This window comes from Salmo salar, chromosome 22 (genome assembly GCF_965601325.2).
Source record: "Salmo salar chromosome 22, fSalSal1, whole genome shotgun sequence".
NCBI classification, from domain to species: Eukaryota; Metazoa; Chordata; class Actinopteri; order Salmoniformes; family Salmonidae; genus Salmo; species Salmo salar.
The window spans coordinates 34,508,429-34,530,045 of NC_138312.1; the positions used below are offsets into that span (position 1 = coordinate 34,508,429).

General features: G+C 46.2%; 1 protein-coding gene across 3 annotated transcripts in view; it reads right to left on the bottom strand.

Moving 5' to 3' along the window:
- The window catches only part of LOC106583141 (low-density lipoprotein receptor-related protein 1), a 217,786-nt gene that overhangs the window by 14,734 nt on the left and 181,435 nt on the right, over nt 1-21,617 (bottom strand). For 2 of the 3 annotated variants that reach the window (XM_082967521.1, XM_045705049.2), the window contains exons 44-75: nt 21,384-21,576; nt 20,532-20,663; nt 19,715-19,843; nt 19,218-19,337; nt 18,983-19,096; nt 18,591-18,737; nt 17,391-17,513; nt 17,151-17,267; nt 16,865-16,993; nt 16,564-16,686; nt 16,109-16,249; nt 15,684-15,871; nt 15,359-15,542; nt 12,917-13,002; nt 12,680-12,799; nt 12,383-12,570; nt 11,925-12,130; nt 11,551-11,739; nt 11,297-11,445; nt 10,731-10,824; nt 10,399-10,635; nt 9,123-9,245; nt 8,481-8,606; nt 8,184-8,300; nt 6,731-6,837; nt 6,231-6,363; nt 5,871-5,993; nt 5,633-5,755; nt 5,420-5,551; nt 5,165-5,302; nt 4,929-5,048; nt 57-322 (exon numbers count right to left, since the gene is read on the bottom strand). In XM_082967521.1, the coding sequence (XP_082823647.1) occupies nt 57-322; nt 4,929-5,048; nt 5,165-5,302; nt 5,420-5,551; nt 5,633-5,755; nt 5,871-5,993; nt 6,231-6,363; nt 6,731-6,837; nt 8,184-8,300; nt 8,481-8,606; nt 9,123-9,245; nt 10,399-10,635; nt 10,731-10,824; nt 11,297-11,445; nt 11,551-11,739; nt 11,925-12,130; nt 12,383-12,570; nt 12,680-12,799; nt 12,917-13,002; nt 15,359-15,542; nt 15,684-15,871; nt 16,109-16,249; nt 16,564-16,686; nt 16,865-16,993; nt 17,151-17,267; nt 17,391-17,513; nt 18,591-18,737; nt 18,983-19,096; nt 19,218-19,337; nt 19,715-19,843; nt 20,532-20,663; nt 21,384-21,576 (4,617 nt within the window). The remainder of the gene's footprint in view (nt 1-56; nt 323-4,928; nt 5,049-5,164; nt 5,303-5,419; nt 5,552-5,632; nt 5,756-5,870; nt 5,994-6,230; nt 6,364-6,730; nt 6,838-8,183; nt 8,301-8,480; nt 8,607-9,122; nt 9,246-10,398; nt 10,636-10,730; nt 10,825-11,296; nt 11,446-11,550; nt 11,740-11,924; nt 12,131-12,382; nt 12,571-12,679; nt 12,800-12,916; nt 13,003-15,358; nt 15,543-15,683; nt 15,872-16,108; nt 16,250-16,563; nt 16,687-16,864; nt 16,994-17,150; nt 17,268-17,390; nt 17,514-18,590; nt 18,738-18,982; nt 19,097-19,217; nt 19,338-19,714; nt 19,844-20,531; nt 20,664-21,383; nt 21,577-21,617) is intronic. The other variant, XM_082967520.1, reaches the window with a different exon arrangement.

Genomic DNA, 21,617 nt, shown 5'->3' on the forward strand with positions numbered 1-21,617 from the left:
ACACACACATGCGCACACACACACATGCGCACACACACACGCGCACACACACACACCTCCAGGTTGGTGACTCTGGAGTCACTCTGACGGCGGTGGCGGTTGTTGTTAGGTGAGGAGGATGAGGATGGCAGCTCGTAGGAGGAGATTCTGCCCGTGTGCCAGTTGGTCCAGTAGAAGCGGTTGGTCTTGACGTGCAGGTCCATGGCGTCAATGCGCACGTTGGCATCACCCTGGAAGGCCTGCTCGTAGCGCCAGTTGGGTATGCCAGGGTCCAGGCTGCGGATCTCATTGTCGTCGGCGATGTAGAGCACCTGTCTCAGGTCTGGGAGGACACAGGAAGTGAGATCACAACCTGAGATAGGACATCACCTCTGACTTATGGTTATAGGACTATCACTATACTGTTAGGTTCTGTAAAAACTCTAAATCGGACGACTAGAAAAAGCTCAAACCAAGTTTATTCAACACCTCGGTCAAACAGCCGTTGTAGTGGGCCCCTCTGGCCCCCCATTCCAGAGGTTTCCTCTCACTTCACCTCGAGCCAAATTCCTTGCTCCTCCCTAGTCCCGCAGCTGGCCTGCCTTAAAGACTAACTAAACTGTTGCCCTTTGCCTACCTCCTTAGGAACAGAATATGAACTTTCTGCACTTCCCTTCGTCTCACTCAGTACCTTTACATACACACATTTCCTATCCACCCTTTGTTAACTCGAAATGACACAACGACAAGGTTCCAGTTTAACAAAGTTTACTATACTGTATGAACACACTACAAGGTAGCCATTACACTCACGGCTAGGTCCATCCACGAACTAACTTCCTGCGCAGCCGCACTCTTGACTGAGTGATAGCCCCGTAATAACAGAAATATAGGGATACTTAAAACATGAACTTAACAATCTCCCCCTTTTCTTTAAAGGCAAATTAAACATCAACAACATAATTAAATGTCCAAGTATTATTTAAGTTCCCCATTACAAATGGGTTGTGTGACAGTTTTTATTTGTATTACTCAAGCTGCCACTTTCCATTACTGAGAGCCTGTAGGAGCACAAGACCGGATGCTCCCTTTTTAGTCAGACAGTCAGCAAGCTGTTCCTTTGTGGTCGACCACAGAATCCGCTGGATTCTCTGTGCTTGAATAAGTTCCTTGATGCTGCTAATCTCAAGACGAAGTCTTTTCTCTGTGACGGACTTGGTTGACTTCAAAGCATCAACTAATGAGTAGTTGTCAGTGACACAAACTACAGGTAGAATGTGCCGTTTTGTCTCACCAGTGGTAAGCTCTGAGAACAGAGTTGCAAGAAAGATCGCATTGTCAATTCCATCCGCAAGTGCAAGTGTTTCTCCAGCAAGTGTGCTTCGGACAACCCTTCTGATCCTTTTTGACTGCTCTGTTCCCTGCAAAAATGCAGATTTGATGTCTATGGAATTAAGTTTCCATTTTTTCTGGCAGATCACTGACATCAGCAATCTGAGTGACTCTGAGGCGCATGTTGGTGAGTCTTTTGGGAGTTGTTTAGCAGCCAGCTCCTCAAAACCTCTAGCCACTAGACGTGCTTTAGGCACTATTCCAGTTAAGGACTCTTTAAGGGTACACACCCACCTTGTTGAGACACATTTTTGGCCAATGTCTGTAACTTCCTCAAATTACTGAGCTCATCTAGCTTAGCTGAGTCAAATGACACGTCCTTTGTTTCAAGTACATCATCATTTTGAATGTCATTCTGTTTTTCTCGATTTTCCATTGGTTCAATTCTGAGATTATCTACAAGTGACAGGTCAGCTGACCCTGTTGTACCAGAAAGTGTAACTGGTTCAGAGTACTGCAAGTTGTACCAGTTCTGGTGTTTTCCTTTGGCTTTTCCTGCTCGTCCAATGACGGTTGCTGTATGTGGAATACCACTTTCTCTGTCCATGTATTTAACAGTTTGTCCAGTTTTCAGATTGGAACATCCATGTTGTCTTAACACATGTGGCTGTTGTTGAATGTTTTCCTAATTTGAACGCTCAACAGTATGTGGCATGTTTGAAGGTCTCTGCTCCATTTCCTGTGCCAGTTTCAGTGTCCATATCATTGGATGTGACATCTGGTAGGTTTGTGTCTGTTACTGTCTCCTTTTCATTCGGATGATTCTCAGCAACAGCCCCTCTATCTTGTTGATCATTTACTTTCCGCAATCTTGAGTGATGCACCCTGACAATGATGCCTCCGTGCCTCACAAATATCACCACACCATCTTGGCCAATGACTACTCCCGGTCCCTTCCACTCTTGACAGTCAACTCGTTTGTAGTACACTTTGTTTCCAGTTTCGTACTTCTCATCGGTGGGTTGTAGCTGTTTACGCAGAGCCCTGTGAATTCTTTCTGAGCACTCTGCTTCAGTGAACGCTTTTCTCGCTGCATGTAGTGCTGACAGGTGCTGTCCCACCCATGCACTCACACTGGCCCCTTCTAGTGCTGGTGGCTTGTCAACCAGTACAGAGGGAAGATTAGGGTTCTGCCCGAACACTAGTTGGTATGGGCTGTAACCATGAACATTGTGCATTGAGTTTGCCATCAAAGCCCAATCTAGGGCTGTGTTCCAGTCACATCCATTGTCTTGCTTCACTTTCAGTATGATCTCTGTGAGTGTTTGATTGTGTCTCTCCAGAAGTCCATTGCTCCATGGACTGTATGCAGCAGTTGTCTTTACTTCCATGTTGAATTTCTCTTCCATTTCTCTTATTTCATTATTATTGAATTCTCCTCCATTGTCACTGTACAATTTCTGGGGAGGGCCATGCACACTTACCCAGGAATGAATGATTGACGATGTCACTGGGTTTCTTTGTATTCACAATGCTTCCAGCGCTGAAGCGTGTGAAGTGGTCGATTATGTGAAGGTACCACACACTTGGTCCTAACTCATGTAGATCTACAGCCACTGTTTCATTGTACTTGGAAGCTAGTGGCAAACCAACAGCTGGTTTGGGCTTAGGTTTACTGTATTTTTGACATGTCTCACAATTGTTAACTATCTGCTGTAGAATGGAAAAACTCTCATCATCATTATTCCCTGAACTGCTGAGTAACTTCTGAAGTCTGTCAACTGTAGCATGTCCAAACTGTTTGTGAAGCTTTAACAATACTTTGTGTTTTTCTTTTGTGTTCATGTTCTCTGTGACTGTCAGAATCTCCATGTGCTCTGTGTCCGTCAGAATCTTATTTTTGCATGGACTCTGTGTGATGTCTTTGTCTAAAATGTTTACACAATAGTGGCCTGAGGTAGTAAGTTCAAGAGTCACTGGTTGTTTAAACATCACTGCCTTGTCATGTTTTATGTCTAGTACAGCCCCTGCCTTCTTGAGGGAAGCTTTGCTTAATAGTAAGGAGATATCTGTAGGGACCACCTCTGTTTCAATGTGACACTTAGTCTGACCAATTTTTGCTGGTATCTTAACTCTCTTGGTAGAATGGACAATTCTTCCATCTCCAAATTTGAAAGCTCTGTTGCTTGGTGTGTCAATCATATTTTGTACTTCTTTCATATTTAGTTCACTAACATAGCTATCAAGCCATTTTGCACCACACACTGTCCGTGTACATGCAGTATCAATAACAGCAGATCCTAAGGATTCAACTATAAAAATCTCAGTATCAGAAGCAGATTCATTTGAAAACAGTGTAATGTTACACTGCTCTATATCTGTGTTTACATTTTCCTCTGTTAGTTTAACTTGTTCATTTTTATGAGGACAGTCTTTAACCCAATGGTAAGTGCTTTGACAAACAGCACATTTTGATCTCCTTCCATATTTGTCCAGTGGATTTGTTCCGGGAAATGGCGCCCTCTTCAGGTTGTCTTGAGAACGTGACTTTTTGGCGCCTTTTCTCTGCTGCTCAGTGTAATATGCTCCGTCACTCACTTGCATTCCATCTGTTAACGGCGCGACAGACGTCTTTTCACCAAAAATTATTTTTAGTGCCGACTTCATTGATGCAAAAGTCAGTACAGTACAAGCAGTCAAAGCCAACTGTTTCTCCCTACCATCTAGACAGGCAGTATCTAGCAACTTGAAAGCTAACACTGCATCCGGGAGAACCATGTCGTACTTGCGCATCCTATTGTACCTTTGTTCGAAATCAATGATGTAGTCCGTCATTGCAACCGAAATATCTCTCGAAACACTGTCAAAGTTTGAATATGCCTCGTAGGCACGGTCTTTCTCTTCTTTAAGAAATACAGAATCCAGTGCTCTGATCAAAGTTCCCATACCATCATCATTGTTCAAATCCTCAACGGATATTTCCAGTGCTGTATCTCTCGCTCTTCCCTCGAGCGATAATACCACCGCAAGTGCTTGCTTTTTCGCGTCCAGATTAGTAACCCGTGTCCAGATTCCAAGTTCATTTTTCCAACTTTCGTACGACCTCTTCTCGTCGAAGCGAGGTGGCACATTGTAGTTATTAACCATCCTCTGCTACCAATGTTAACTCGAAATGACACAACGACAAGGTTCCAGTTTAACAAAGTTTACTATACTGTATGAACACACTACAAGGTAGCCATTACACTCACGGCTAGGTCCATCCACGAACTAACTTCCTGCGCAGCCGCACTCTTGACTGAGTGATAGCCCCGTAATAACAGAAATATAGGGATACTTAAAACATGAACTTAACACCCTTCATTGACCCAACATATACATTCCTTAAACATCAATACGTTCTAGTCTGGTAACATGAATAAGTATATTTCAAGCTAGAATCCAACAATGCAATTTTCTTGCGTCGTTAAAAGCTACTTCACTCACACACACTTTAGACTATTTAACCACACATCCTGACTCAGGCTTCAAACAGAGACAAATTCAGTTAGTTACTGTTTCTCTGTCTTTAGAAACCTAACTGATTCACTGGTATTACTGATCCGAGCAGTACTCACTGTCAGCCTTGCAGGTGTCATTGATCCTGGTAAAGTACTTGTGGCAGCTGCACTTGTGGGAGCCCTTGGTGTTGTTGCAGGTGTGGGAACACACTCCAAACTGCTTACACTCATTCTTATCTGAGAACAAACACCCAGCAAAATAATTCAGGTTACAGATCACTAGACTACACCAGACATTTAGTCATAACAGTAACAGAGTGTATTTGAGCCAGTGCTGTGGTGCTATAATGTACCTTCACATCGGTTGTTGCCTGTGGTCTGGAAGCCAAGTTTGCAGGCGCAGAAGGCCTCAGTGCCATTCACCACACAATGGGCCTCATCACCGTCGCCACACACTGTCCTGTTACTGCGGCAGTCATTCAGGGCAGAGTCTGAACAGGACGAGACAGGATAAAGAGTTAAACTTACAGACAATTGCATGTACACACAGAGACAGACAGGACTGACGACACGCGCACACTTCTCTTGCATGCCGAGATGTGACACACCTTTCTTGTTGCAGCCGATCTCGTCAGAGCCGTAGTCCTCACAGTTGTTGAAGTAGTCACAGCGCAGGTTGGAGCTGATGCAGCGGCCGTTGGAGCACTGGAACTCATCCTTCTGACAGACTGGGGTGGTCTCTGGAGGTACAGGGGACATTATGTCAAGTCCATAACCATCCAGTCAACTCCAGAACACTCTACCACTAGAAACAAACTCACGGCAGTTGATCTCATCACTGTTGTCCCCACAGTTGTCAACACCGTCACAACGCCTGGCTAATGGCAGGCAGACGCGGTCGTTGTGGCAGCGGAACTGCCTTGTGGGAGGGCACTGGAATTTCGCTGAGGGATGGAAAGCGAGATAGAGGAGAGCAGAGATGACAGGTGTTAGGTAGGAGTTGAAAGATCCTCAGGGACAGTGTTCTGTTATTGATGTCAGGGGTAATGGTGGGCTCACTGCAATCATCTGGGTTCTCATCAGAGTTGTCTCCACAGTCGTCTTCTCCGTCACACTTCCAGGCCAGGGGTTTACACAGAGTGTTGTTACACTGGAACTCATCCAGGGGGCAGTGTCTACCCACTGAGACAGAGAAAGAGAGGAGAAAGAGTTACTTTTCTCTATGAAATACATACCCACAACTTGTACTTAATGAACAGTATAAGTACAGTACAAAAATGTTTGTGTATAATGAATGAAGCTGTATTTTCATGTCAAAATCGCCAGTTAGCAACCCATCCCTTACGGGATTAACTGACAAACAAACATTACAATAATTCAGTGATAATTCTCCAGCGTAAGTGTTTGTGTAAAACTCACCTCCGATGTCACACTTCTCCTCGTCACTGCCGTCCATACAGTCAGGGTCTGCGTCACAGCGCCAGCGGACGGGGACACAGTGGCTGTTCTTACACTGGAACTGATCACTGTCACACTTCACATCACAGCCATTCTGCAATAGGACACACAGGACATCATCATCATATCACTGATTCAGAAGGGTCAGGTTAAATGCAGAAGACTCATTTTGGTTGAATGCAGTCAGTTGTACAACTGACTAGGTATCCCCCTTTCCCTTAATATGTTACTCTAATGACAATGCCATTCATGTGTAAATGAACAATCCTCTATGGTCCATTAACAATGTATTCATTGTGACAATGAGCTAGGACATGTAGGATGGCAGTGATTATTCATATCACTAAGCTTTAACAAGAGAGCACGTTTGGGAGCATGGAACAGTGAGGGAGCTTTCCCTTTCCAGTCATTTGATGTGTGTAATTCTTCACTATTTTCAATAATGCTTTGTGTCACTGTACCTCGTCTGATCCATCAGCACAGTCATGGTCTCCATCACACTTCCACCTCCCGGCGATGCAGCGACCGTTTGCACAGGAAAACTCACTCTCTGAACACTGCCTCGGCACTGGAGGGAGAGAGGAGATGTGAGGAGAGAGGGAGGAGGGAGAGGGAGGAGGGGAGAGGAGATGTGAGGAGAGAGGGAGGAGGGCAGAGGGAGAGGGAGGAGGGGAGAGGAGATGTGAGGAGAGAGGGAGGAGGGGAGAGGAGATGTGAGGAGAGATGGAGGAGGGGAGAGGGAGAGGGAGGAGGGGAGAGGAGATGTGAGGAGAGAGGGAGGAGGGGAGAGGGAGAGGGAGGAGGGGAGAGGAGATGTGAGGAGAGAGGGAGGAGGGGAGAGGGAGGAGGGGAGAGGAGATGTGAGGAGAGAGGGAGGAGGGGAGAGGAGATGTGAGGAGAGAGGGAGGAGGGGAGAGGGAGAGGGAGAGGGAGGAGGGGAGAGGAGATGTGAGGAGAGAGGGAGGAGGGGAGAGGAGATGTGAGGAGAGAGGGAGGAGGGGAGAGGAGATGTGAGGAGAGAGGGAGGAGGGGAGAGGAGATGTGAGGAGAGAGGGAGGAGGGGAGAGGGAGGAGGGGAGAGGGAGAGGGAGGAGGGGAGAGGAGATGTGAGGGAGAGGGAGGAGGGGAGAGGAGATGTGAGGAGAGAGGGAGGAGGGGAGAGGAAGGGTTGTGGGAAAGAATACGAACTTCCGGACACAGACACGTCACAGAAAGTCATGAGGGTAAATGGCTGTAACGATGGGGGAAAAGACTGGTAAAGGGACAATTTAAGGATTGGGGAATGGGGATGGGAGTACAACGGGTCACATGGTAGAGGAGGGGTCTAGAAGGGCTAATAGGATTGGACAGGATCTTGGAATCTGGATGGAGTAAGTCCACTTTTTAAGATACGAGTCAGGGAGGATAGTTACTTTATAAATATTTTGTTTATCCATTTTTCCTGATGGGTATAGGAGGGATAGTTATTGTAGGAAGACGTTTGGGTAGATTGGGGGAGGTCAGAGGTAGGTTGGGGGTTTTGGGGTGTTAGTGCTGATAGTGAAGAGACCTACCTCTAACCCACGTCAACAGGCCAGTGTGAAATGCAGAATAAACATGAGATGAGGTGTGCAAATGGTCACAAAGTAAATCAAATCAAATCCTAATATTGACCGTGCAGTGCAGTTGAGAGAACACACATACACAATCAACTATGAATCCTTTACAAACTACTAAATGATCTGTTAATGGGAACCTATGTGGCTGAAACCATTCAGTGAAAGAAAGTCTGTCCAGATGAAGGCAGATGTACTATACACCTATTCTGTAGCTCTTATCAACCCATAATGATAAGGGATGAGGCAGGAACACTAGCGATAGCCCTGGCCTCAAATACATCAAGGGAAGCCTAAAGGCAGGACAGAGAGGACATACCACATTTATCCTCATCCGAGTTGTCTCCACAGTCGTTGTCATAGTCACACTGCCAGCGACCAGGGACACAACGGTTGTTCTTACAGCGGAATTGGTACGGCTCACACGTCCTCTCTTCTGAGGACACAACAAATACCGTCAGAGTAGGAAGGGATTATATCAGATATTGTAATAATAGACAATTATGTGAAACACAGAACACAAAAGATCCTTGGGAATCTCTCCATTCCTTTCAGTCTCCCCCCATCCCTCCTGCGTCTTAATGTCTCTACACCCATCCCTCTCTCCATCACTCACCACACTCCTCCTTGGGTTCGTCTGATCCGTCTCCACAGTCATCCTCTCCGTCACACTTCCATCGGGCCGGGATGCAGCGACCAGAGTCCTTACAGCGGAACTCATCCACACCACACGTCATCTGGGCTGGGGAGGGGGGGGAGGCAGGGGGAGAGAGAGATATCGGGGGATGTTAGATAGAGAATAAAAGCAGGGAGGGAGGGACAGTAGTCAAAAACTGTAGAGAAGATGTTGCAAATTTACAACAAATTTCCTGCAATTGTACACATTTTTCCACAGTGTGGAGAGAGATGTTTGTATCTTTTAATAAGATATCTGATTCAACCATAAACTACAAAAAATAAAAATAAAAATTATATATATATATATATATATATATATATATATATATATATAGCTGGCATGGGCTAATTGAGTGACTGTCAGTGACTGATATAAGAGAAACTGCACAACCAAATTTCAAAATTGCACCTTGTATATTGTACTATTCTAACTCTCAACAGTAAGTCCATCCGGACCTTTGCCAGACCTTCTTAAATAGTACTCGAGTACCCCTGGTATGAAAAAAAAAATAAGGAAGAGGAATCGAGGAGAAGGGAGAAAGAGAGCGATGTTAGATGTCACAGTAGACTGGGTCCTTACTGCAGTTGGCAGGCTCATCAGATCCATCCACACAGTCATTGTCCCTGTCACACACCCAGACACGAGGGATACAGCGCTTGGTGATGGCACACTGGAACTGGTTAGGAGCACACGTCACATCCGCTACGGGGGACAGAAGAGAATTGACAGTCACTTACCAATATCCGTACATGATGCATGGCTTTTTCTCCTAGTCTCCAAGTCTTTGTAAACATAGATTTTAAATAATTATACATTTAATTTCAACGTGCGTAGAAAATATAGTAGTTCGAAAAGAACACGAAACACTGATGTAAAAAGACTAGAAGTTGGTGCAGTACACTACAGGTTGAATATCCTCCATATTCAGGGGTTAAAACAAAACAAATCCCATAACTGAAACTTAAGTGGATCTCAGATGGATTGTCTGGGGCCAAGTTAACCTGCCCTTTCATGTAAGAAAGTCATCACGCTTTTATGGAAACAGGATCATTTTGTACATGTATTAAATTGCGAGTTTGACCAATTCCAATCCCTTGCTCAGGGTCCTCCCCATGGTATGTTTTATGAAGAAGGACTGAGAAGCTCAGTTAAATTACACTACATGACCAAACATATGTGGACACCTGCTCGTCAAACATCTCATTCCAAAATCATGGGCATAATATGGAGTTGGACCCCCTTTGCTGCTATAACAGCCTCCACTCTTCTGGGAAGGCTTTCCACTAGATGTTGGAACATTGCTGCGGGGACTTGCTTCCATTCAACCACAACAGCATTAGTGAGAGCAAGAGCAATCCCATTCTGTGAGCTTGTGTGGCCTACAACTTCATGGCTGAGCCATTGTTGCTCCTAGACGTTTCCACTTCACAATAACAGAACGTACAGTTGACTGAGGCAGCTGTAGCAGGGCAAAAATGTTAAACTAACTTGTTGGAACGGTTGCATCCTATGACAGTGCCACGTTGACAGTCACTGAGCTCTTCAGTAAGGTCGTTCTACTGCCAATGTTTGTCTATGAAGATCGCATGGCTGTGTGCTCGATTTATACACCTGTCAGCATACATACACAAAAAATATATATGGGGGATTGGAAATAATGCAGATAATTACATTGATGGAAGCTACAATCTGCAATAGTAAAACTGATCTACCCCCTAAAAATTTGAAAACAACCTCTCCAGAATCCATATGACGGAAATCCGTTGCAATGACGGAGAACTTTAACACCTGTACATATTCCCTCTCTTTAACCCCTTCATACTAGTCAATACTATAGTCAAGGCAGTCTACTCACGACAGTCTTTCTCGTCCTCTCCCTCTCCACAGTTGTCCTGGCCGTTACAGCGGAAGATCCCAGGGATACAGCGGCTGGGGTGGCTACACTTAAACTGACTGGGCAGACACACGTGGATGTCACAGTTGGCCTCGTCAGAGTTGTCCTGGCAGTCGTTCTCTCCGTCACAGATGTAGGCTGGGTTGGTACAGATGCCTGTACCACACTGGAACTGGCCGGGCCTGCACTTGAACTCAGCTACAGGGGATACCAATACAACATCAGTCAACCAGGACTCCAAAACAGTGCAGCTATGATAGATAGTGTTCATGGACTAGGACTGTGTCACTCACGGCATTCCGCAGGCTCGTCTGACCGGTCCCCACAATCATCCTCTGTGTCACACTTCCACCAAAACGGAATGCACTTGTCGTTCTTACACACAAACTGCAGAGAAAGAGAGAAGAAGAGACGGATAGAGAGGGGAAAAGCAAGCGGGACCGAGGAAGAAAGAAACGGATAGAGAGGAGAAAAGCAAGCGGGACCGAGGAAGAAAGAAACGGATAGAGAGGAGAAAAGCAAGCGGGACCGAGGAAGAAAGAAACGGATAGAGAGGAGAAAAGCAAGCGGGACCAAGGAAGAAAGAAACGGATAGAGAGGAGAAAAGCAAGCGGGACCAAGGAAGAAAGAGACGGATAGAGAGGAGAAAAGCAAGCGGGACCAAGGAAGAAAGAGACGGATAGAGAGGAGAAAAGCAAGCGGGACCAAGGAAGAAAGAGACGGATAGAGAGGAGAAAAGCAAGCGGGACCAAGGAAGAAAGACGGTGGAGGAAGAGAGGAAATATTCATTCTGAGCACAAAGGCAGAGAAGGACACACAACATCATGAAACAGCTAAGAGACAAGTTGGCTAAAATCACCTGACTGGCAGTGCAGTTGGACATACACTGCCTCCCATCACTAGCCAGGTAGAAGTTAGTGGGACAGGCACACTTGTACCCCCCACCAGGCGACAGCAGGCACAGGTTACTGCATCCTCCGTTGTTGGTCTGACACGGGTGGTTGGCCACTGTGGGTCAACCAAACACACAACAGGCCCAGGTCAGGGGAGTGCAGGCACACGTCGATACATGACGGGGTGTTCAGCTGGTGGTAACAGTAGATTTACTCATACCCTCTGGCTGGCGGTAAGGGTGGTAGATGTGGACGTCCATGGGCCGGTGCAGCGTGCTGATCAGCATGGTCTTGTTGGTGCCCTGGGTCTTGTGACACCTGTTGATGGACTTGGTCTCCCAGTCGGTCCAGTAGATGTACTCCTCAAACAGAGTCATGGCAAAGATGTGGGGGATGTCCTGGCGCAGCACTGCAGGGTGGGGAAACACACAGAGAAACACACAGGTCAGAAACAAGCAGAAAGTCTGCTAACAGTGATGTATTTACTGATGAGAATGTGTGGTGTGTATAGTGTATGTTTAATGAGTGTGTTGTAATATCAATATATGTATCAAAAGGTGTGTGTGTGATATTGTGTGTGAGACAGTATGTTACCAGTGTGTCTGTTGGTTCCGTCCAGGCTGGCGAACTCGATGTAGTCCTCTCTGGCATCGGCCCAGTAGATGCGGTCGTTGATGAAGTCCAGAGTGAGGCCGTTGGGCCAGGTGATCCTGTCCTCTACAATCACAGTCCTGTTGGAGCCGTCCATCCCTATCCTCCCTATGTGGGGGTTGTCACCCCAGTCTGACCAGTACAGGTACCTGGTAGGGACACAGCTCAGTGTGAGGCTTCAGAACCACGAAGAACACCCATGCAAGTGGTGATAATATCACAGTAAATGTTCAGCAAAGTGAGGATGAATGCCATTCTCTCTTGTACTAAAAGAATCAACCCTATATACTCAACATTTGAAACGCTATAGTCAATATTTGACCAGCACTCATCAATGAGCAAATATGAAAGGAATTTAACCTGTTCCCGCTTCTTATTTCTAGTTATGTTTATGTTCATACCCGTTTCGTACGTGGACCGCCACAGCGCGTGGTTCCCTCAGACCGGTGTTGACCAGGACCATCCGGTAGGCCCCCGTCAGCTTGGACACCTCAATGGTGTCCCGCCCCTTGTCACACCAGTACAGGTTCCCTCCCACCCAATCAACAGCTAGACCGTCAGGGTTGCTGAGAGATGTGCGGTGAAGGACCTGCCAAAGAGCCAATCAGAAGTCCTGGTTAAGTTCCTTTCGGGCCAAACGTACCAATCAAATGTTGTATATTTCTAAGAGGTCAAAAAGGTAATGGACCCACACTGACCTGTACATCGCTGCCGTTGATGTGCATGCGTCGTATCATGCTGCCCTGAGTGGTCACGTCTGTCCAGTAGATCCTCTGCTGTCTGTAGTCAAAGTCCAGCGCCACCGCGTTGTTCAGACCCTAATGCATATACACACAATGGGAGAGAAGTGATCAATTTAGCGTGATGGTCAGAGGGTGCAATGGTTTATTTGAATCTGTTTCTAAGTCTATGAGGTGTTGAGGCTCCAGACTCACCTGTTTGAGCAGGGTGTAGTTGGAACCATCCAGGTTGAGTTTCCTCAAGTAGTAACGATTGGCAAAGATCAGGAAGGGCTCCTCCTCTGGACAAAATATATATTTTTATGTAGATTAGGTCAACAAGCTCAATCTGAGTCCCTCTTCACCCATGCATGCAGCTTATTCATTAAGATGTGATTGGTTCCGTGGGTAGAGCTCTATGGTGCAACCAACATAACCCCCCCATACACATCTTCAGAGCTTAACCCCCCATCACCCCTTCAGAGCTTAACCCCCCATACACCCCTTCAGAGCTTAACCCCCCATACACCCCTTCAGAGCTTAACCCCCCATACACCCCTTCAGAGCTTAACCCCCCATACACCCCTTCAGAGCTTAACCCCCCATACACCCCTTCAGAGTTTAACCCCCATACACCCCATTACACCCCTCCAGGTCTTATCCCCCCATACACCCCTTCAGAGCTTAATTCCCATACACCCCTTCAGATCTTAACCCCCCATACATCCCTTCAGATCTTAACCCCCATACTCCCCTTCAGATCTTAACCCCCCATACACCCCTTCAGAGCTTAACACCCCATACATCCCTTCAGAGCTTAACCCCCCCATACACCCCTTCAGATCTTAACCCCCCCATACACCCCTTCACAGTTTAAACCCCCATACACCCCTTCAGAGCTTAACCCCTCATACACCCCATTACACACCTCCAGGTCTTAACCCCCCCATACACCCCTTCAGATATTAACCCCCCCATACACCCCTTCAGATCTTAACCCCCCCATACACCCCTTCAGATCTTAATCCCCCATACACCCCATTCAGATCTTAACCCCCCCATACACCCCATTCAGATCTTAACCCCCCCATACACCCCATTCAGATCTTAACCTGTTATGGCTAGGGGGCAGTATTTCACAGCCGGATAAAAAACGTACCCGATTTAATCTGATTATTACTCCTGCCCAGAAACTAGAATATGCATATAATTATTAGCTTTGGATAGAAAACACTCCAAAGTTTCTAAAACTGTTTGAATGGTGTCTGTGAGTATAACAGAACTCATTTGGCAGGCCAAAACATGAGAAGATTCCATGCAGGAAGTGCCCTGTCTGACAATTTCTTGGCCTTCTTGATTATCTCTATCCATTACAGGGGATCTCTGCTGTTACGTGACACTTCCTACGGCTCCCATGGGCTCTCAGAAGGCGGCAAAAAGCTGAATCGTGGCTTTGCAGGCTCGGGCTGAAAAAAAGTAGCGCGTTTGGATAGTGGCTGCTCACAGTACTGTGAGACACAGGCGCGTGCACTCATGTTTTATCTTTGAACGAAAACCACCGCTCCCGGTCGGAATATTAAAGCTTTTTTATGAGAAGAATGGCATAAAAATTGATTTTAAACAGCGGTTGACATGCTTCGAAGTATGGTAATGGAATATTTAGAATTTTTTTGTCACGAAATGCGTCATGCGCGTGACCCTTATTTACATTTCGGATAGTGTCTTGAACGCACGAACAAAACGCCGCTATTTGGATATAACTATGGATTATTTTGAACCAAACCAACATTTGTTATTGAAGTAGCAGTCCTGGGAGTGCATTCTGACGAAAAACACCAAAGGTAATCAAACTTTTCTAATAGTAAATCTGACTTTGGTGAAGGCTAAACTTGCTGGGTGTCTAAATAGCTAGCCCGTGATGCCGGGCTATGTACTCAGAATATTGCAAAATGTGCTTTCACCGAAAAGCTATTTTAAAATCTGACACCGCGATTGCATAAAGGAGTTCTGTATCTATAATTCTTAAAATAATTATGTATTTTGTGAACGTTTATCATGAGTAATTTAGTAAATTCACCGGAAGTTTTCGATGGGTATGCTAGTTCTGAACATCACATGCTAATGTAAAAAGCAGTTTTTTGATATAAATATGAACTTGATTGAACAAAACATGCATGTATTGTATAACATAATGTCCTAGGAGTGTCATCTGATGAAGATCATCAAAGGTTAGTGCTGCATTTAACTGTGGTTTTGGTTTTTGTGACATATATGCTTGCTTTGAAAATGGCTGTGTGATTATTTATGGCAGGGTACTCTCCTGACATAATCTAATGTTTTGCTTTCGCTGTACAGCCTTTTTGAAATCGGACAATGTGGTTAGATTAACGAGAGTCTTGTCTTTAAAATGGTGTAAAATAGTCATATGTTTGTGAAATTGAAGTTATAGCATTTTTGAGGTATTTGTATTTCGTGCCACGCGATTCCACTGGCTGTTGACTAGGGTGGGACGCTTGCCCAGGGAAGTTAACCCCCCCATACACCCCTTCAGATCTTAACCCCCCCATATACCCATTCAGATCTTAACCCCCACATACACCCCTTCAGATCTTAACCCCCACATACACCCCATTACACCCCTCCCCATCCAGGTCTTACCGGAGGTGGACTTGCAGATGGTGGGGTTGCTGGGGCTGAGCTGGAAGCCCTCCACACAGAGACAGTGGAAGGATCCGTGGGTATTGATGCAGCGCTGGGTGCAGGGGTAGCTGGTCGTACACTCGTCTATGTCCACGCACGTCTTCCCATCAACCTTCAGAAGGAAGCCAGGATGGCATCTGCACTGCACAGTCACACAGGAGTGGAAAGGACAGGAGAGGACAGGTAAGGCTGTGTGTACTACTTCACACTTGTTAACCTTTCGGTCAATAATTGTTACGTAGATAACAATATAAATGGTAACAACAAATAGGTGCATCCTTACCTTGAAGCCTATCTTGAGGTCCTCACAGAGCTGGGAGCAGCCGCTGAGCTTGCTGTTCAGACACTCATTGATGAAGCAGTTGAGCTCGTCAGTGCCGTCACCACAATCATCATTACGGTCACACAGCTGCGTCTCGTTGACACAGTTCCCGTTACCGCAGGCGTACGCCGTGTCATTACACTTCTTCTCTGTTTCGGGAAGAGGGGTTGGAGGAGAAGTGGAAGGAGGGTGGGTCAGAAGAGGAGAATAGTGAGTGAATATCTAAGGAATAGGGGACTTGGCCCACACATTGGTCTACATCTGATTTAGCAATTTAGCAGGGATTTAGTAAATCCCTTGCAAATAGTGGGCTGAGAAGGAGATCTCTTAGTCCCTAGAGCAAATAGAAAGTAAGCACCATCTGTGTGTGTATATGTCTCTCTAACCTGGGCCATTGCAGCGGGGGTTCTTAGGGGCTTCGTCAGATTGGTCGTGACAGTCGAACTCTCCGTCACACTCCCAGGAGCTCTGAAGGAGGCATCGGCCATTGGCACAACGGAACTCATTGGGCCCACACTTAGGGTACTCTGGAAGGACAATGCTAAGGTTACTTCCTATGATAACAACAGTTAATTCACTCATAGGGTACTAAAGAGAATGCGGAGGTTACTTAATACGATAAAAACAGAACATTCACTCTAAAATGTTAAAGACTAACAATTATAATTTCATTTACATTTTAGTCATTTAGCAGACGCTCTTATCCAGAGCGACTTACAGTAGAGTGCATACATTTTATTACATTTAAAAAAAATTTTTTTTTACTAATAATATATGATAGTGTGCGAGTGTAAGAGACAGGGTACACTGGGACAACGGAAGTCAAGGGTCATCCACTCACCACACTCCATGAACTCGTCAGAGCTGTCACTGCAGTCATTGTCATGGTCACACACAAAGTGCTTGGGGATGCACTGTCTGTTTTGGCACATGAACTCATTTGCATCACAGGTGTTGTTGAACACTGACAGACAGACAGAGGGACAGTCAGTCAATAAGGACCTGCATTATGAAAATAATCTATATAACAAGTAATGATTTAACTATGATTTGCATAAGACTTGGCATAGGACATACTTCCATAGGTAAGCATCGATCAGGTATCAGTAATAATCCATTCCTCGGACTGATCCACTACTCACCACATCCAGCCTTGACACTCTCATCCACCCCGTCAGGACAGTCCTTGTCCCCGTCACACTTCCAGTGCTGGGGGACACACACATGAGAGCCAGGACACTGGAAGGCATGTGGACTACACGTCTTATTCTCTGTCAGGAAAGAGGCAAGTGGGGAGGAGGGGAGACAGAATAGTTTTGAGTGCATTTGTTTTGAATTAGTCTAGTATTTCCACTCTGCCCTTTTCCACATAAGTGTCCTCCCTGTTTAATAGTGAAAGGTTGCGTGTGTGACATAAATGACACTCACTGCACTTGCCGTCCTCGTCAGTCCCGTCACCACAGTCGTCAGCGCCGTCACATACCCAGCGGTTGGGGATACAGCGGTGGTTACCGCACTGAAACTGGCTGGCCGAGCAAAACTTATCTAAAGGAAAGAGCAAGAGCAGAGGGTGGTGTGATGGAGAGAAAGAAAGTCAGTCAGAAATGTGTGTTGAAAGAGTGAATATTAGCAGTGAATCCAGTAAAAAGGCAGCCGAGTTGAACTGACCACAGTGGGCCTCGTCAGCGCCGTTCTCACAGTCGTTCTCCTTGTCACAGGTCCAGCTCATAGGGATACAGTGACCACTGGGACACGCAAAGAATGGAGCAGAGCACTTGGTCTTCCTCCGGTCTGTTTGACAAACAGACAGTGGTTAATATAGTATTATTAAAGTAGACTGGCACTAAATAAAAAGATGTATGAAACTCATGGAAAGAGTATCATGTTTGTCTTGTTTAGTGAAAGTTATATTTTTCAAATTTTGCAGTAGTATGTCTTCAGTCCCCCTTTACTTTTCATACTTATCTTGTATTTGAAAGAGTTTAATAGATGCAACACGTGCTGTTTGTTAATGGCTGTGTTCTCTCTTTCAGGTGAATACAGAGATTCATCCATGCTTTTATTACAAGCAGGCTTGACTACTGTAATGCTCTCCTGTCTGGTCTACACAAGAAAGCCATTGGTCAACTCCAAAACATCCAGAATGCTGCAGCACGGGTACTGACCAAGACCAGATGGAGAGCACACATTACACCGCTTTTAAGGTCTTTGCACTGGCTGCCTTCGAGTTTTACAATTCATTCTAAGATTATTCTATTGGTTTTTAAATCAATCCACGATTGTGCACCCCAATACATGTCAGACATGCTTTTAGGTTATGTATCCAGTAGCTCCCTCAGGTCCTCTGGCACTGGCCTTTTAACTATCTAAGACCAAGAGGTATGGAGAGGCAGCCTTTAGTTATTATGCCCCCTGCCTCTGGAATAGCCTCCCAGAGAGAACCTGAGGCTGGCTGAAACTGTGGACATATTTAAAACATCTTTTTAGCCCTGCTTTTCCTTAGTGTGCTTATTAGTCGTTCAGTTTTTGTCATTGTTTTTTAATAAAAATAAAAAAATCTTATCTTTGTTGTGTAGTAAATATTTTTTTCTATTTTTTAGTTTTTTTTCTTCTTTATTTTCTGTTAAGAACATTCCGTTGCATCCCATGTCTGAAATGTGCTGTATAAACTAAGCTTGATTTGATTTTGAAGAGCCCAAATGTTTGTGTTTTAATGTTTGTCCAGAATGACAACACCCAGGAAACATTTTAGATCTTGCAGCTCATTGTGTGTGTGTGTGTGTGTGTGTGTGTGTGTGTGTGTGTGTGTGTGTGTGGCGTCTATGTGTGCATGTGTGTGTGTGCATGCGTCCGCATGTGTGTGTTCACCTGGGCAGTTCCTCTCGTCAGAGTAGTCTCCACAGTCGTTGGCTCCGTCACACACCCAGAAGGGGGCGTAACAGAGGCTGGTGAACTCACACTTCTTGAAGATCACACCCTTCACCCCCAGACGGAAGTAGCTGGAACAGTCGGTGGCTGCAGAACAGAGGGCAAGGTTACATTATACAGAGCAATCCTGACTGAGGTAGTCTAGAGTTAAGTCTGGTTTAGAGTTACATTTGATGTTAGATTTAGTTGAGTCTAGTCTAAAGGTTAGTCTGTGATCTTTCATGAGTTAAGAGTTCATGAGTCAAGAGTTAAGTCTGGGTAAGAGTTGAAGCTATTCTTAGGTTTAGTTGAAACTAGGGTCTTAAGTTCGTCTGGCGTCCAAAGTGACTCACAGCAGTTCATCTCATCGCTGGCATCCTCACAGTCCACCACCTGGTTACACTTGCTGGAGTTGGTGATGCAGCGTCCGTCTCTGCACTGGAACTGCTCTGCTGTGCACAGGGTGGCTGGAACACACACATCATATGCTGGTGAAATACTACACACAAACATACAAAATGTCCACAGAAAATCACCACAAACTAGCCTCCAGAGAGTATACTGAATGAGATAGCTAGCACTGCTTACTGTTGCAAAAGAGTTCATCTGAGTTGTCCCCACAGATGTCCTGTCCATTACACCAGGAGCTGTGTCCCACACACCGGCCGTTTACACAGCGCCTGTAGCCCTTCTTACAAATACGGTTAGCTGGAGACGAGGGTCAGGAGAAAATAACATTAGAAACATGACATTAGGCCTCCCGAGTGGCGCAGTGGTCTAAGGCACTGCATCGCAGTGTTGCTGCGTCACTATAGCCTGGGGTTCGATCCCAGGCTGTGTCTTTGCCGGCCATGACCGGGAGTCCCATAGAGCGGCTGGCTTTCGGGTTAAGCAGGCGGGTGTTAAGAAGCGTGGTTTGACGGGTCATGTTTTGGAGGACGCACGACTCAACCTTCGCCTCTCCAGAGCCCGTTGGGGAGTTGCAGCGATGAAACAAGATCGTAATTGGGGAGAAAAAGTGGGTAAAATGTACATTATGGCTTATAGAGGTACTGTAAAGCAATGTCCCTTTCTATCTCACTCACCGCAGTAGGACTGTTTCTCGTCTGACTTGTCCTTGCAGTGGGCCATGCCATCACAGGTCAGAGTGTAGTTCACACAGTCTCCGTTCCCACACTCAAACTCATCTACACTGCTGCATGTGGTGTTTTGGGCTGAGAGCGATGGAGGGAGAGAGAGCGAAGGAGAAAGAGACGCTTAACTGCACCATCATAAAACAACATGGTTTTAGTGCTGAACGTTCCAAAGTAGGTTTGAAACATGACCCCCATTGGCTGTTCTTTCATTATTAATGACATGACAAAATGCTCTAATCCACTCTCCCTCCCATGCACTACTGTGGTTCTCTCATTTCCTCATTTCCTCAAACCCTTCCCCACTCTCGTTTCCTCATACCATTCCCTCTTCCCCGCTCTCGTTTCCTCATACCATTCCCTCTTCCCCGCTCTCGTTTCCTCATACCCTTCCCTCTTCCCCGCTCTCATTTCCTCATACCCTTCCCTATTCCCTATTCCCCGCTCTCGTTTCCTCATACCCTTCCCTATTCCCTCTTCCCCGCTCTCGTTTCCTCATACCCTTCCCTATTCCCTCTTCCCCGCTCTCGTTTCCTCATACCCTTCCCTATTCCCTCTTCCCCGCTCTCGTTTCCTCATACCCTTCCCTATTCCCCGCTCTCGTTTCCTCATACCATTCCCTCTTCCCCGCTCTCGTTTCCTCATACCCTTCCCTCTTCCCCGCTCTCGTTTCCTCATACCCTTCCCTATTCCCTCTTCCCCGCTCTCGTTTCCTCATACCCTTCCCTATTCCCTCTTTCACGCTCTCGTTTCCTAAACCCTTTCTCACCAATGCAGGTGTTGTCCTCCAGCAGTTTCCTTTTGCCATCGCCACGGCACGTACAGTTGACCCTGCCCTCTGAGGTCAGGATACACAAGTCCTGACAACCTCCGTTGTTCAACCGACACGCGGAGAACTCACCTACACACAGAGACAAAATGTACAACATGCAAACATACTCCCACACGCATTCGACACACACACACAAAGTGTTCAGAAACCAACAGCTCTCCTGCTACTTGAGTGTAATATAAACTGACACAACCTAAATAGGATTTGTTGCAATTACCACAGGTTCACTGTGTGTTGTGAGTGAGAGTGGGGAGGAGGTAGGCAAGTAGGAAGTTAATGTTGAGGGAGAATGGGGGGGGGGGGGGGGGGATAAGAAAGACAACCATTGATTTGGAGTGAAAGAGGGAGATGGAAAGCTCACTGAGATGAACAAGTGTGAATTGACCTGCGCGAGGTGGTGAGATGAGAAGGAATAATGTGTGGCATGGAACTGTTGGGGCAGAAGATGGGGAGTGTGCGTAAGTGTGTGTGTGTACAGGGTGATGGATTGGGGCAGTGGAATATCAAGTGGTCTCCTTCTCCACGTGTATGGAGCTCCTCTCAGCTGTGTCACACTCTCTGATTACTTCTGGCACCTCATTAACTTTGGTGGCGCAGCAGTGTTTGTGTGTCTGTGTGTCTGTGTGTGTGTGTGTGTGTGTGTGTGTGTGTGTGTGTGTGTGTGTGTGTGTGTGTGTGTGTGTGTGTATCACTCTGTTTGCCCATGCCAACCCCGCAATCCTTTATCCACCCCAAAAAACAAAAAAATCACATCCACCCAAACCCCACCCTCTTTTCCTTAGAACTCACAGCTATTGGTGTCGTTGGCCACAGCGACGATAGCCATTGGCTGCTGTGGGATGTCGGCTCTGAGGAGTTTCATGTCTCCTCCCACGTATTTGTCGGCCCTGAGGACAGCCCTGCGGACCCAGTCAGTCCAGAAGATGTAGTCCCCATACACCGCCAGGCCAAACGGATGGACTGGCTCATTCTTCACCACCACCTACAGGGGGCAGCAGGGAACGTTAAACCAATGAGTGGGTT